This window comes from Alosa alosa, chromosome 10 (assembly GCF_017589495.1).
Source record: "Alosa alosa isolate M-15738 ecotype Scorff River chromosome 10, AALO_Geno_1.1, whole genome shotgun sequence".
NCBI classification, from domain to species: domain Eukaryota; kingdom Metazoa; phylum Chordata; class Actinopteri; order Clupeiformes; family Clupeidae; genus Alosa; species Alosa alosa.
This window is the reverse complement of record NC_063198.1, coordinates 23,282,675-23,299,997: the sequence shown is the minus strand read 5'-3', so window position 1 is coordinate 23,299,997 and position 17,323 is coordinate 23,282,675. Positions and strand designations below refer to the sequence as shown.

The 17,323-nt window shown below is 45.2% G+C and overlaps 1 protein-coding gene across 2 annotated transcripts in view; it reads right to left on the bottom strand.

The window, feature by feature from the left end:
• The window catches only part of LOC125301938 (synaptotagmin-2), a 28,424-nt gene extending 11,339 nt beyond the window's left edge, over nt 1–17,085 (bottom strand). Inside the window, exons 1-4 of one of the 2 annotated variants that reach the window (XM_048254813.1) lie at nt 16,884–17,085; nt 5,246–5,510; nt 4,564–4,721; nt 1,776–1,907 (exon numbers count right to left, since the gene is read on the bottom strand). In XM_048254813.1, the coding sequence (XP_048110770.1) occupies nt 1,776–1,907; nt 4,564–4,721; nt 5,246–5,453 (498 nt within the window). In that variant the 5' untranslated portion in view covers nt 5,454–5,510; nt 16,884–17,085. The remainder of the gene's footprint in view (nt 1–1,775; nt 1,908–4,563; nt 4,722–5,245; nt 5,511–16,883) is intronic. The other variant, XM_048254814.1, reaches the window with a different exon arrangement.
• Between the last annotated feature and the right edge of the window lie 238 nt (nt 17,086–17,323).

Sequence of the window (17,323 nt, the reverse complement as noted above, 5' to 3'; positions counted from 1 at the left end):
ATTTATGCTGTGTTCAAACTTCAGTGCATCACCCATGCCTGTCAACCCTCCCGTTTTTTCTGGGTTTCTCACGTATTTTAACTTTTTTTCCCACTGTCTTCCCGTTTTTAATATTTTCCCGTAAAATATCCCGCATTTTAATACTCTCATAACATTAGCCCTACCACCGGACCTGTCGGTCTCTGTACTGACGCCAATCTGTAAGTAACAAGGGCGCGGGAAGGGGGGTGCTGAGGGTGCTGCAGCACCCCCTGCTGGCAGGAGATAGATTTTTAAGATTTGTTATGTATATTTTTAAATAATTACTAATTCGCTGTCTTTTTTTTATTTTTGTATGTGAAATGATGAGTCAAATAGCAAAAAAGGGTTATGGATTGGTTCGAATATAGGCTACTAAAAATGAACAGTTATAGAGATCAACGTGAACGTGAGTCAGTTAGGCTACTGTAAGAACCGTAACGTGGTTTCAGCTATGTGATAGCGATCAAGTGTGTAGGCCTACGGTTGATATAGGCCTACATATTCTATGCGCGATTTCAAAAAAAAAAGCAGGGATAAGCTGAAAGAAACTTTAATTGTGTTGTACAGTTTTGCAAAACCAATAAATTATAGCTGGTGAAATCATTTCACTAGTCGCTAAGATAGATATTATTAGGACACATTCTTGCTGTGGAGATGACACACTTTAGGCTATTCAGGAATTATTTGCGAGATCATTGCAGCCTGATTATTAGCCTATATTTAAAGCCAAACATCTCTGGTGTGGTTTTGACGATCAGAAAAGTAATTTTCCTTAGCTATACTGAAATAGGCTAATGATGTCAAGTGCGCTTCTGTGGGGTTAGGGTGGGTGCAGTGGAGTCGGAGTGCTGTCGCGGAACATTGGAATTTGTGGTTGACCAGGACGTTTCTAAAACTTCTCTCTATCACCCGCACACCGCACTAAAATGGTGTATTTAGCAGTCAAAATCCGAGGGGAGAAATCGTCGGACATCCATTATTTTTGTTATTCAGCACCCCTGGTCAAAAACAGGTTCCCGCGTGCCTGGTAAGTAAAGTAGGCCTAGCTCCACACCTCGTTTAGTTAATGCAGCAGTTTTGTAGTCAGAATTTTTGCTGTTAGCAGAGGGATACAGAAAGATGAATGTTGACATTTTCCCGTATTTTGTGTGAGAAAACCCAGGAAATATCCCTTATTTTCAAAGTTCAATGTTGACAGCTATGGCTTCACCTCCATGTGACTCAGCTAATCAGAATCATGAATCAGCATTTACAGGTTCAAATCCTGGTGCCCCCTCAAACATGCTCACAAGCTGGCCTGTGCAAATGGGTTTGCCTAACTGTTTAGGGGCAGCCGTGGCCTACTGGTTAACGCTTTGGACTTGTAACCGGATGGTTGCCGGTTTAAACCCCGACCAGTAGGCACGGCTGAAGTGCCCTTGAGCAAGGCACCTAACCCATCACTGCTCCCCGAGCGCCGCTGTTGTTGCAGGCAGCTCACTGGGCCGGGATTATTGTGTGCTTCTGTTCACTGTGTGCTGAGTGTGTTTCACTAATTCACGGATTGGGATAAATGCAGAGACCAAATTTCCCTCACGGGATCAAAAGAGTATATATATATATTATACTAACATATACTAATTTCCAGTTAGGTGAGATCTGATAAGTGAAGTTTATCTCTGAATATCAATTAACACACACACACACACACACACACACACACACACACACACACACACACACACACACACACACACCCTGTATGACTGACCGACCTTATTGTCTGTGAAGTCGTAAGCCAGTGAATACTGCAGTTTTCCCAGCATCTCAACCTCCTTCTCCTCTTCCTCCTTCTCTTCCTCTGTCAGCCCTGTCTCACCTTCCTCATCGTCATCATCCTGATGTTTCTGTATGGCAGGGGATCAAAGAGGGTTGGTTAAACTCTTGAGAGATGCATCATGGGTAACATTCACTGGTCCCTGCTTCAGCATGCCACAGACTAGGGCCCCCCTCAGGGCCAGGGTTCTGTAAAGGCGCCCCAGGGGGCCCACAGGGTTGCATGTTTGGCCTTGCGGCTCTGTCGTCACTGATGGATGCTATCAGTCATTCATGGGAGGATGCAGGCAAGTGACTTGAGTTCACAACCGGGTTTTGGTGACACACACTCTCCTGACCGCACACATGCAGGGATGCTTCACTTCAGTCAGATTGGTCAGGGATCGTCTGATGGAAGCTCGGGTGCACTACAGTACCTGTCTTAAGAGGTACCTAAGCAGTTACCTGTGCTTAAAGTAACCTGTGCTATATGTTTTTTTTGTGGTCAGATTTACCTGTGGTCAAATCTACCTGTGTTTAGAGTAACCTGAGTTTTTTCTGAATGTTTTATGCTCATTGTGCTATCTGAGACCAGTACTTGAGTGCACTATATAGGCTACTCAAATACCCGTACCCACACTTGTACCTATGCTGAATTGTACAGTCTCAAGGTCTCCTTAGTTTAATGTCATCATTACAAGCCGATCCCAATACAGATTTTTGTTTTCTTGAGCGTCTGCTTCAGTCCTGCTTGTTATGGTGTGAATATTACTGTCAACTAATTGATTTCTACTGCCTGCATTTAGAATCTAGCCTCTCCCTTCAGCTAAATGCTTTGAGAAACACACAAGCACCAGCGGTCCATCAGGGACACACTGATTGAGTCCAAGTGATAAAAAAAAGACCTGAGTTGATTTTTAAATTTCATTTCTTTGTTCTATTTCTGGACGCAAGACTTGCTGAGTCGCAGTTTTTCGTGTTTTCGAACAACGTCCAAAATCGCCAGTTTAAGTGGAAAGCTCTTCAAAGATCCTGAATAAATTTTCTCCTCAAGCTCTCCACTCCCCATGGAGACAGAGCCTGCTGAAGGGCTTTAAAGAGCTTCTGTCTTTGCCGTCAGATCCTCCCTGCTCAACCACACACTCCTCTCAAAATGTAAGCACAGGAACCACTTCAAAAACATGAGATAAATATGTTTTTTTTCTCTCTCTCAGTTTAGCAAAATAATTGGCAATTCTTAGCAGAGATGCCAAATAAAACTTTTGGACTTTTTGGTCTTTCACCGAGGGAGAGAGCGCCAAATTCATTAACTAGCCCACTCTCAGATTAATGCCGATTTTGTTCACAAATGATCTTTCCACATCAGTCATACACATGTCAAACCAAAGACATCGAATTAACAAAATAATGTGTCACCAAGTGTTGCTACTTTCAAGTCAATACATCATCATCTCCCTAGCAGCAAATTAAAGAGCACAGTGATGGTCTTAACTTTTTTCAGTTTTCATTGTTTTCATGAAAAAAAGTTCAAGTTAGTAGCAATTTGTTATTGCTAATTTGCTATTATAAATATATACAGCATAACTGTAGCATTAGTGTTCGTATGAGTTAGCATTAGCTAGCATGTTGTAAGCTAACTGTGCTCTTTAATGCATGCAGCCATATTGTTTCTTGTGGGTTGCCTCTGGCTTCATCCAACACATGTATTTGTTAAATATTACAGTGAGTCGAGGTTCATATAGCATTCATATCTCATCAACAGTGTTAATGGTTTGGTGTTATTCAAGTACCATTAGAAGTGTTAAAAAGGCTGGGAGGCAGGGCATAAACCACATTGTAACTGTCCTTCGTTTTAAAGTCATCATCATCATCATCAAGCAGCTGTAGCCGATTGGCTCAAACCAGGAAGTTACAATGTGTTTTTGGTGTCCAAGCCCCACCCCCCCTCCACCACAGGCGCCACCTATACTTGCACCTGGCAGCCAGAGAGCATCGCCGCTTAACTGTCCACCTACCGTCAGCCGGCCGTCCCCACAGGTGGCGAGAGACGGCGCGCACACACCACACACGATACAAAGCGAAGGAGGAAGAAGGAGAAGAGGAGGAGAGCAGAGAGAGAGGGAGAGGGTGAACTCACAAACACACTACTACTCCACACAGTACACACACACACACACACACACGCCCAACAACAACAAGAACTAAAGCTCCAACAACACACCTGAGAAATGACACACTCCAGCAGTTCTAACGTCACAAGAGTTGTAAGAAAAAGCATAGAGTACACTCTACAGGGTTGTTTGTCACTCAGCGTAGCTTTGCTTGGAGATCTGACAGCTTTGGAGATGGCTGCCCTGCATTTCAAAATCCTCACTGACACCCTGACTGGGCTCTAAAAGAGTGTGTCATTTGTCATGGAAGCAACAATGAATTACATAATGCATGGTGTATCACAAACACAGGAACGAAAACTGTTGAAATGAAAATGGACGACTCCAGTGCTGTAGAGACTTAACGAAGCATGAGAGATTGTTTTTGTTTGTTGTTTTTGTTTGTTTTTACGCTATGTACTCTGTCTCCTGACATCTGCAGTGTGACAGTATTCCCTGCATTAGCTTCTCAAGTTCAACTTGAGTTTTAGGAATATCTTGATGTGTAAGTGTGATCGGGAGTGGGGAGTGGAGCGCTAAACATGGTTGTCGCCATGACAGCGGGCCATGTTGCCATGGCGGCGCCACAGTGACGTACATCTCCCTGCATGTTCTTCATGTTGAAGCCGTCCTTGCCCTTCTTGCCCTTCTTGTTCTTCTTCTTCTTGCAGCAGCACTTCTTGATGATGCAGAAGCAGCAGGTGATGATGAGCAGGCCCGCTACCACGGCGATAGCGATGATCGCCCAGGGTGGTACTGCAGGGGGGTGGGTGTTGTGGTGGGGGTACAAGGTCAGGAAGGTCATGTATGAGGTCAGGAGGTCAAGGTCACATACTTCAGTATGTGCAGTTCACATGTCCACACACATAGAAGTACATCACATAAACACTTCACCTGCCTTACCTGGCTATATGCACACAAATTCAAATCTAAACGTTTTCTTATGACCAGGTAAGTGAGGATAGGAGCAGGCTTCACTCAATGTGTATTTTTCTAAACTATTAGAGTGCTGGCCTGAATAGTTAGATCACGTAAAGTAGGAGAGAGGCCGCACTATGCATAAATACTTTTATTTGCAAATAAAAGTATTAATGTATAACGGCCTCTCTCCTACTTTTTATGACCAGGTGCATATACTGTTGGTGTATCCCTAGAGTATGTAAAAAACCTACAGCTGAGAGATTTCAAACCATCATAATCTTACTACTGGATACCTGGAGCGAGAGAGAGAGAGAGAGGTGTCAACTTAGCAGTCAGAGGATTAAAGGGACATTACTCACGTGGGATTTTGTCAATCTCGTTGAGGAACTTGCTCTTGATCTCCTCAAAGACGTCGTTTTTGTTGACGGTCCCCTCGGTTTCGCTGGAGTTGCCAGCGGAGGTGGAGATGGCAGGCACCGGGGACGCGGTCATGGCGCTGGTGGTGCTGGCTCCCGTGGGCTCCGGGGCCACCATTGCCTGGGGCTGCCGCAGCAGGTTCAGCTTCATGGTGGTGGTGGTGAGCTAGCTACACACACACTCACACACACGCTCCTCACTCCGGGCCTGCAGAGGACACACACACACACACACACACAGTGAGAAAGAACACATCAGTCTGGGTAAGTACACCTACACACTTCAGGAGGTTACATTATATCATGTACAATATGCACAATTCACTCACACACACAAGCAAACAGACAATGAGGCAGAGAGAATAAATTAGACAATAGTCAGATTTGCATTACATCACACACACACACACACACACACACACACACACACACACACACACACACACACACACACACACACACACACACACACACACACTGCTCGGAATAGTCCTGCAAACTGACAAACAGTGTGTGATAAACACATTTATTTATTTTTCCCCCCTTTTTTCAAACAGCAGTAATTAGCAGCATATCTCCCAAATGTTCAATCAGTAGGAACAGCAGTGGATGTGGCTCGAAGTGGCAAAAACAGCTTTTCTGTTTCTTTCTATGCACACCAGTGGGATGAATCATTCTGTGTCTGGGAGAGGGCAAGCCTCTCTGCTGTCGCTCTCAATGACACACACACACACACACACACACACACACACACACACACACACACACACACACACACACACACACACAAATGAGTGCAAACACACACACACACACACACACACACACACACACACACACACAAACTCAGTGCCTGGGAGGGTGCGTGCTTCCATTCTGTAGCTCTTAACCCCCCCCCCCCCCCCAACACACACACAAACACACAGTGTCTGGATGCTGGTCTGTCCCCATTCTGCTGTGGCATGTTTTGTCTATGCAGCTGCCTCACTGCAGAGCAGCATGTGTATGGTGCAGAGAGGATCACTGGTGTGCACAGTGCTGAGTGGAGGTGTAGAGGTGGTGTGTACGGTGGGCACGGAGCATTGGTGTGTAGGGTGCAGTGTGTGTGTAATGTATTCTGTGTAATGGAGTGATGTCAGTGCAGTGTGTGTGTGTGTGTGACAAATGTGTGTGTGTGTATTGTGTGTGAGGGGGGGGGGCAGTGATGTGTCGGGTGCAGTGTGTGTGGGGGGGTGGTGATGTCTGCGAGTGTGATATGATAATGTGTGTGATGTGTAAGGTGCAGTGTGTGTGTATGTGTGTGTATGGTTAGGGGGGGCAGTGATGTGTCGGGTGCAGTGTGTGTGTGTGTGTGTGTGTGTGTGTGTGTGTGTGTGGGGGGTGATGTGTAGGGTGCAGTGTGTGTTTTGTGTGTGTGTGTGTGTGTGGGGGGGTGATGTGTAGGGTGCAGTGTGTGTGTGTGTGTGTGTGTGTGGTTAGGGGGGGCAGTGATGTGTACGGTGCAGACGAGGAGACAGATTAAACACGACCACCGAGCAGAGAACACAACTCCTCAGGGCCTGCTACTGCTGTGCTAAACACAGACTCTAACTCAGATGTACACACACACACACACACACATAATGTCTCTGAACATGAACACCGAGTCCCTTTCATTCTTTCTCTCTTTTTCTGGTTCTTTCTCTCTCCTTCAAACACACACACACACACACACACACACACACAAAGGCCTCTGCTCCCTCTATCATCTGCTGAGGCTGGGATAAATTAGTGGACAACGCAGCATTCAGATAATTGGCCTGGAAGTAAAAAGTGCTGACTCAGAGCTTTTGGCACAGCAGCAGCAGCGGCGACGGCGGCAGAAGCAGGAGTAAGATCTGGAGCTGCTCGGCCCTTTGTGAGAGCAGAGCCATGACTCAGTTAGTTACACACTGCTGCTTAGAAAAGACAGCCACAAAATGGATGTTCACACACACACACACACACACACACACACACACACACACACACATAATTGCTGCCTTGTCTTTGTCTCTACACACTGCTGTTGCTGTGATGCATATGTTGCAGGGCCTCTCTGAAGCGGGTCGAGTGGATGGCAGAAGTGTAAGCAGTAAGCACAGGGACGCAGCCATAAAGCCCAATAGCATCTGCCTGTGGTTATGGCATCCCAGCCCATCCCGGGGCAGTAAAAAATGAAAATGGAGGTTGTGAGGCTCGTTTGAATGCGGTGGGCATAAGCTGTGGCTGACCTGGCCTTGTAAATGCCGGCGTTGGGCATGATTTCTGAGGAGTGGACACTTCAAAGGCCAGGGGGAGATGAATAGAATATTTCATAGGGAATATTTAACAAGGCTTAATTTGATTAGCAAGGGTAAATGACAGCACTGTCTCCCTCTCCCGACAGATCATGACAGCTCGCAAAAAAAAATCAAAGGCTCAAGACTCTATATTTATCAACTGATAGGTGGAAAAAAATTAAAATGACATTAATTTGACTCACTTCTGCTGGTCTGGACTAGCTACATCAGAGGAATATATTTTGCCTTTAAAAATGGTTTATAGGGACTTCTCTATGTATTTCATTGAATTACGAGAGCCTGTGATCTATAATATATAGATAATATACATATAGATCATATTACTATCACATTATTCAGAAAGGTGCAGAAATGAACTATAATGGCTTTAAACTGTTCAAAACTATGTTTGCTCAGTTATTTGTGTATGAAACTTCATTTACCTGTCCTTCCTCCTCTCACCTCTGAAATTGTATTTGGTGGGTTACAGTGGCTTTTATCTTTTGTTTAAGATTGATCAACTAAGACTAGTAAGACAACTAATGTGTTTTAAACATGTAGATATCTATATGCAGTATGTTAGAAACTGAAGCAAACATGCCATTGCATATGGCTTAAATATCTGAACTGCTTGTTTTACACAGCATAATGTCTCTGAAAATTGGAATTAGTCACAGTGTCAGTCCATCAGAAGTTCTTTTAAAGGGACACCAGGCAACGTTTTCGTGTTAATTAATCATCTTCGTAGGTCGGTATATGGTTAAATGACTCATTACGGGGCGAATGAAGGCTCTCTCGCCCACCCCTACTGCCTGTAGGAAGAATATCCCACTTGCAAGTTCAGTGTATCCTACCCGCCGACCGAAGCAGTATCAGTTTACAGCACAGAGGCAGGCTAATTGATTGTTGCAAACGTGTGTATAATGGCAAAGCCGGCGAAAAAGCAGCGAAAACCCTTAACGGAAGATGCAAAGAAAAGGAAAAGAGCTTCAGACCGAGCGAGGGGGAGTTTTGTAGAGAAAAAGCATCAGGCTTGCCTGGTGTCCCTTTAAGAAACTGATTTCATTAAAGGAATTATCCGGAGTAAAATGCACTTTAGATCGATTTATGGATGATTGGGAGTACATAAGTTGAGTTGACATCCAAATCATGTCATTCGGATGTGTTTTGAGAAAGTTCGATGTTACCGTTTTTAGTCAAAGCTCGTTAGCGTGGAAGTGAGAAGGGCATATTATTTCGCCGCTACAAAACGCTATTTTTATACTTCTTCTACAGTTCCAAACAACATTGCACTTACGTGGTAGTGAGTAGAGGGTCCCTAAAGCCAAACCGAAGTATCCCGAGGTCTTTATGTGGTCGGATAGAGAGTCTAGAATGAATTGTCCACAATGTTGTTTGAAACTGTAGAAGAGGTGTAAAAATAGCGTTTTGTAGCGGCGAAATAATATGCCCTTCTCACTTCCACGCTAACAAGCTTTGACTAAAAACGGTAACATCGAACTTTCTCAAAACACATCCGAATGACATGATTTGGATGTCAACTCAACGTATGTACTCCCAATCATCCGTAAATCGATCTAAAGTGCATTTTACTCCGGATAATTCCTTTAATCTACCTGATAGGCAGAGGAACCTATCCTCAGTCCCTGCAGTGTCCACAGATCACATTGGGCCAGAGTTATTAAACAGTAAAAAGAGTGAAAAAATAAATGCAAGCCCCCTCTCTCTCTCTCTCTCTCTCTCTCTCTCTCTATCTCTCTCTCTTTGTGCCCCCACCCTCCATCTCTCTACTAACTTATTGTTTAGTGTCTAAGCATGTCTCTGCTGAAAGCTCACTGAGTCAGGAAGTATGTTGACACATCTGATATTTTAGACAGCCACAGCAGCCAATACATCATTGTTGCAGCTACATACCGATCATAAAAGCTATCATCAGTAGACATTAGCAGGCACTACCTTATGTTATAGCCTAACTGACACTGACACTTCCACCAGATTCCATCAAATGAGACAGAGGAAAAGTGTCAACAACCTGCTGCACAACTCTCCTTTTCCAAAAGACTTCTCTCAGCTTGTTAATTGGTTTGCAGAAACCCATTCCTGGGAATGAGTCAGTGTGAGGACTGTTTAGTGGGATTGTGTCTTTGGGCTTATTTGTGTCGTATGCTGGAGCTTATGCCTTGCTAGTAGGCCATTTCAATTAAAAAGAAAATGGTTTATTATGTAGCTTCTCATTGCTGTTTGGATTGAGACTTAACTAGTTTACCCCACTGCTCCAAGGGCATGTTGCCAATCACATTTTCTGGAACATCATATTACTGTAGCTGTGTGTATTAATCTTGACTACGTGAGGCTATTACAAGTGGCATTTTGTTATATAATGATGTTGATCAAAGAAGCAGGGCTACAAGCAGGCCTCTTACCTGAGCATCTGCATTGTCCTGTTGGCAGATCAGTGTTTGGCCCACTCAACTGGTTAAAACCAAGTGTGTACTGGACCGGTGCCAGAACTGGACCTGGGCCAAACCTGCACCAGAGTCAGCTCCTTAGCTTGTTTGATTGTTTTTACATAGGCTGCCGTTTTTACCATGGGAATACCATTTGATTTACTATGGGAATGCCATGGGATTGTATTTACCATGGGAATACCATGGGATTGTTTTTACCATGGGAATACCATGGAATTATCTCCTATATTTTATTTGTTCCCTGCTGGATCAACATGCTGCAATGCTCCGCATATCAAAAGGTTCTTCCTACAAAGGCCCTGGCTGCTTTAATTATTCCTGGTCACAGACTCAGGCAGACTGTTTGTTTGTTGGTTATTATGCCTCATGCTGCAGAGGTGCCTGCCTTCATTAATTATCTCCTCTCCTTTCTCTGGCACGAGTCTCCCTCATGGGGAAAACAGGAAATAATGACGACGTAACCTCTAGCCTACTGTACTCTCTACTGTCTCTAGGGTGCTCTTGCTACACAAATAATACATTGTCTATTTTGACCATATATGGTATTGACCATATAGGATTTTACAAACTATATTTATTTATTTATTTGGTGTTATTATATTTTGCTCATACAAGAGTTTGCAAAACGTGCAGTTAGTTGCCTGTAATGTACTTTTATATAACCACTGTATTACCTCTAACATCAACTCATACTGTCCCTTTACATTATTATTGATGAGGAAGAGAAACAGCCTGAATAAATATGTGCTTGAGATAATAGCTATCTCTGCTGCATCCATGGCAGACCATTAGACAGAGTTAGCCGTTGGCTGTGCTGGGGTGGCCTTTCCTTCAGTCAGGCTCTGCTTGTGGCTGAATAAAGGTTAGTCTAGTCTGGTATCTTACATGACAGCTAACTCTGCCAGATTGTCGCCAGATTGGTGTCAGTCAGCGGCTGTCTGTCTGTGTCGTTACTGCAGTGTGGGTTGGCTTGCAGGTAATGGATGTCCAGCAGTAGCCCAGTGCTGTGTGCGGACTCACCTCTCTGCCTGGATGGTGGACATTCAGCTAATTGTGACAGATCTGAGCCCCATTAAGGCCAGGTCCGCGCCACATTCATGCCAAATCCTCTCCAGTGTCAGTTGTATCCATGCCAGAGCCTGGTGCATTGTGGTCTTAAGCAGTGCAGTGTGTGTTTTTTCAATGGATGTTGTGCTGGACATTGGCTCTTCTCTGCCTGCTCCACTTTACTGGGATAGCTCTGTATAGCTGGCACATCAGCTAACTCTGTTACAGCCATGCCAGACCTGGGAAAAATCCATGACAGATCTGTTTCATTGTCAGGTGCTGCCATTGTAAGATGTGTGGATTTGGGGTCCATTTTGGCTGTCTGGCAGAAGCACAGCGCTGCTGTACGCTGGGTGCCCTCTCTTGGCCTGGGCACGCTGGGTGCCCTCTCTTGGCCTGGGCAGCTGACATTTGGCTCTGCCAGATTTATGCCACAGTTAGACTGGATCCACACCAAACCCAGGCCAGAGTGTGTGTCATTGTGACCTTTACTGTGATGTGGGTTTGGTGTTGAGTCAGACTGTCTGGCAGTAGCATCGTATGCTGGATGTCCTCTCTGTGCCTTCTGGATAGATGACATTTAGTTCATTCTACCAGATCCATGCCGGACCAGGGCCAGATCCATGCCGGACCAGGGCCAGATCCATGCCAGACCAGGGCCAGACCCATGCCGAGTCTGTGCTCCTGCGATGTGGGTTTAGTGTTGGCTCTGGCCGTCTCTGCAGTAGCCAGCACTCAGCTCGGCACTCTTCTCTGCCCAGATGATTGCCATTCAACAGGAGAGCTGTGTGCTCAGGCTTCTCTGGAGCTCCCTGTTCGTCTGTGTTTAAGCCTCTCTGCTGTGCAAGCATGGACTGCAGTGCTGATGATTGGATTTGTAGAGCCTGTTTGTACCACAGTTTGAGCAAGAAAACACAAATTGCACAAAGGGCACAACATGTCTGGATGCTGTTGCAGGTCCATGTGATTGCATTTGATTTCCATTCCAACACAATTTGTCAGAAGCATTTACCGTCTTCTGTCGTGCAGAACTGTGTGATCCAACAAAAGCATACACTGGAACTTGTAAAACGTAAAATTGAGCCCACATGACATTTAGTGCACTGTTCCTTTCCTTACAATCGTAGATGCACAATTTATAAAGGTGACTGAGACCAAGGAGACAAACCCCAGAGCTTGTACAACCCGTCCTAAGACAAATAGTGAGGCTTATTTAGGAACTGCTGTGCCTCCAAAGTGATTTTGCTGCTGAAACAAATCCACATACCTCTCCCTGTGCAAATGTCTGCTGAGACAGTAACAACAAGACATTCCTAATGAAACAACCATTGATTAAGTCACAACCTGGAAGTGTGAATTGAAAAGCTAGCCCTGCACCTGAGCGAAGCCTGTGCTCCTGCCTGGCAGGGCGGCTTGGAGAGGACGTGGAGAGGAAGGCAAGGTCTCTGGTGGGGCCTCTTACCTCACTAATTAATCTCAGCACTTTTAAGGACCTCAGCCAAACTCGCACAAGTGCATCAATGAAACCTGAATGGGAATAATCCCTGACTTCAATGGACTTAAGACGTGCAGCTATGAAACCTGAATGTGAATGAAATATCACTGTACATAATGTAAGTGACATGTGATATTGAGTAACATTAAAAGCAGAGAAATTATGTAAAATCATTTATACAATCAATAACTTTAAACAACCTATACTTGATGACTGAATTTAAATCAATGTTCCAATACCTTCAAATACAGTGGAACGGAATATCACACAATAGACTGAAGTGGTATTGAAATGACTATAATTCTGTGCTTAGTGTTTTGGAGGGTAGCCTTAAAATCCAGTATTTTACAGATAATAACACAGGACCGCAGAAGCAGGCTTACTTAAAAAGGTCTCAAGCTGCCATGGAGGGAGCTTCAAAAGAGATGTATCCCAGAGCCTCAGCTCAAAATGAACAGCTCCCCGCTGCACAACACACACACACACACACACACACACACACACACACACACACACACACTCTCCACACACACACACACACACACACACACACATACACACACACACACACACACACAGGCCACACACACATGCACACACACACACGCAAACTCACACATACGCACACACACATATACACCTCATACGCACACACACACCCACACACACACACGCACACCTCGAACAAGCACGGATCGATATCAGTGCAGTGGGCATGTGTGTGTGTGTGTGTGTGTGTGTGTGAGAGCATGAGTGAGTGAGCCATTTCAAAGCAATAGATTTCAGTGAGAGAGTTTGAGGTGTAATAGATTTGTTGCCGATGGCTTGATTGTCATCTTGTTCCCTGAGCCGTCACAGAGGCTATCACACTGAGAGACTGAGAGATCGACATGAGCTCAGCCAGGGAATGTGGACAGGAGTCACCCAAACGCCCCGGTCAACAAGAGTTACCATGACAGCAATCATGAGGACAGGAGACACGGAAACGCTTCTATCAACACGTTTCCATGACAGCAGTCATATCATGGTTTTGAGATTGATTGACAGATTTGAGGGGTTGTTTACAGTAAATCAGCTGATACAATTAGCCGGTAATACCACACTGTCTGCTGGTCATCTCCCCCTCATATAGATGATCTCATAATCAGAGCTGTACACATAGATCAGCTTTTGCTCACACATTGCATCATCCCCATGACTCACTGGGGTACTGGCCAGAGAAGGACCATGTCAGGACCATAGTTAGTTGGTGTTTGGATGACTGTTTATCCAGCAACAGAGCTATCAAATAGTTAGTTGGTGTTTGGATGACTGTTTATCCACCAACAGAGCTATCGTATAGTTAGTTGGTGTTTGGATGACTGTTTATCCAGCAACAGAGCTATCAAATAGTTAGTTGGTGTTTGGATGACTGTTTATCCACCAACAGAGCTATCGTATAGTTAGTTGGTGTTTGGATGACTGTTTATCCACCAACAGAGCTATCGTAAAGGCTTCATGGTGCTTAAATGTGGGTGGCTGACAGGACAGACTAAATTAAATCTGTTTGTTAAATTGTTAAAAAAAAGTATAGTACGATTAAGATACAAACAGATTGAACTCACAAACCAAGCCCATAGAAACCCCTTCTAAAATGAAGGCTACTGTGCCATTTCACCCTTTCATTCTTTGGGCTATGGTGAAGTGTGTATGGCAGGGGCGGTGGGTTGGTGGGGGGTGATTATAGCAGTGGGCTCCCCCCTGACACACACACACACACACACACACACACACACACACACACCAGCCTCCTCCAGAGAAACCATCCATCTCAGTTTAGCAGACAGGCAATTTCGAGACACCAGCTTGAATGAGCAAGCCAGGCAATTGGGCCGAATTGGGCAACATGAGTGGCTAACACACGGAGCTTAACCTCCATTACATGTGTCTGGGGCTCACCGCCGTCAAATTCATTTATGCCCTCATTTCGCTTCATTTGTCTTACACGCGGCATGACATCCCCACAGACGGCAGATGAGGCTGACGCGGGTCACAGCCAGATCCTGGACGGAGGCAGGCCAGGTCCCAGCCGGGAGTCCAGATGCCACAGTCATTTGGTGGGGCAATTATCAGGTATTTATTGGACTAGATGGGCGCTGACACAGTAAGATGTTGGGGAGAGCTGAGTTATCCACAAATAGTGCTTAGGAGGACATTTTGGTGTTCAAGAGGGGAAATCCAAATCTTGGCAATTTTTTTTTTTTTTCATATGATTTACTCAGAAATAAATATTAATCCGTTCCATTCTATTTTGCAGGATTTGGAGTTACAGACGGATAGGCCTGTTATCAGCAGCATTTCCAGTATCGGAAATGAGGCAGCTGTGAACGTCCCGTCAACACAACATACAGGCAGGGAGCTTAGTTCTCTGAGGATAAGATCAGGCAGATAGTCATCAAATGTGCTGCGAGATTCCCAGATATACTGTAGCTCAGACATCCTAACCATGTTACAGCACTTCTCAATTTCATTCATCTTCATATATGAAGTCCAAAGCCATTCACCGCGTCGGATGAAGTCCTAACACATTTATCTGCAGTCGCACAGACACAAATTCGCAGAAACTGAGCTTCCCACCCACACTTCTCTGTGGGAAATGATGTAAATAGTCATCTAAAAAGCGAATGAGTGACCTGCAGTGTGAAGTCATTAGCTGAACCCATACACATGCACACACACACACACACACACACACACCTGCAGTGTGAAGTCATTAGCTGAACCCATTCCCTCATCGCTCAGGCATCAACCCTCTCCACTACCTTTCCCTGTGACCCCCACTCCCTCCATGATACCCCTCTCTTTCCACTACCTGCCCTGTGCCCCCCAACGTCTCCATGATACCCCCCCCCCCCCTTCCCCAGAGGAGCAGCGAGGGGTGCTGTCATGGAGATAGATTGTCAGCCTTACTGCTCGATGATGGCAGGAATTTGATGATGGCATGGCCTCCCATCAGTATTGATGAGCAGTATCCTCTGTCCTCTCTCTCACTCTCTCCCAAAATCTCTGTCCCAAAATGACCTGGACCATGCTTTTTTTGCCAAACTCACCCTCCTGTTTTAGGATAAGACATAATGATCTTATTCCAGCATATAACCATGTAATAAACATGTTATGGCACATGTCATGCACATCCTCACAGCTGAAGTCCAAGGATTTGACAATATCAAGTTACCGTTATCCCTATATCGATATGTCAGCTCTCTCAACTTTATATGCCACAACTGCTTGATGTCACATTTTATTAAGCTCTCTTCATACAGTCATGACAATTCATACAGTCATGACAATTACCAATTATAGCAACACAACACTGTTCAAACTACGTATAACAGCATATGGCTATGTTATTCAAGATTCAAGATTTTGATACAGTTAAGTATTTAAGCAACATGGCACATATGAAAGTGGGGTTGTGCCAGGACATCTCCACTGATGGAATGCCTCTTGTCCAATCAGAAATGAGAAAATCATTCAACTCGACCTCACTGCTGTATAAAAATGCTGTGTAGATTCTTATGACTTGGTGTGCCAGCTGTTCCTGGCCGTGTCAAGCTTCTGATGAGGAGGAAAGAGACAGACACGTAGGCAGGCAGGCAGGAGGCGGTCGGCGACTGTAGGGCAGGAAGGGAGAATGGGAGGTAGGATGGGGGGGCCCAGGTGGGTCAGGGCAGGAGTGAATTGGATTCTGGGTCTATTTCTGTCGCATCTCGGCGGGTCGCTGGAGTGAGGAGACCTTTTATGGACCTGACAAAAGAGCTGGCCCCTCGAGGCCCACCAGGCAAATGGAATCTCACCGAAAAAAAAAGAAAGAAAGAAAGAAAGAAAGAAAGGGGGAAAGGGGGAAAGTAAAAGAGAGAAAAAAAAGAAACAGTGGAGCAGGGTCGCGCTACTTTCAGGGGAAGGGACTCACATACGCATACTCAAAGCAGAGCTGATGGAAAATTCAAATTTAGCATCCATCTTTGGCATAATATCATAACCACGTTATTAAGAATAACTGATATCTGCATTCAAATACGTGAAACGACGATCAGAAGAAAACTATTCCCAAAAGTAGGGATCGCCAGCGATCACCAATGCTACTTTGGCTGAAGTCGCTACCCACACCAGACCAAGGTGAAGACGGATTCACCATTCTAATGACTTGCGTCTGTGAGCGTAAAAACATTGTGATTAGTTCAGTGCCCAGAAGCTAATGCTGATATTTTAGATGGCGATAGCAGCCTTACCAGGCAGAGGCTGTGTTCTCCCGGGAGGAAGGGACACGACCCATTCAACGCTGCGACTCGCGAAGGTGAAGTTTTCAGTGCCTTGGCAACATCCCTGAGAGCGCAGAGCGGAGCTGCAGTCCCCCCTCACACACTCACCTCCACTGCAGCAGAGCTCTCTCGCTAGTGCTCACACACACACACACACACTCACACACACACACACTGCACTCACGTACACACACACACACGGCCCCTCTCTCTCTCTTTCTCTCTCAATCACTCACTCCCACTCTACTGCTCATTCACCCGGCCCCAGCTCTCTCTCTCTCTCTCTTTCTCTCTCTCTCTCTCTCTACCTCCTCCTCCTCCACTCTCCTCATGTATACCCATACTCCTCTCCTTCTCTCTGCTTTCACCTCTTGTAGTCATTACCTCTCTCTTTCCCTCTCTCTTTGTAT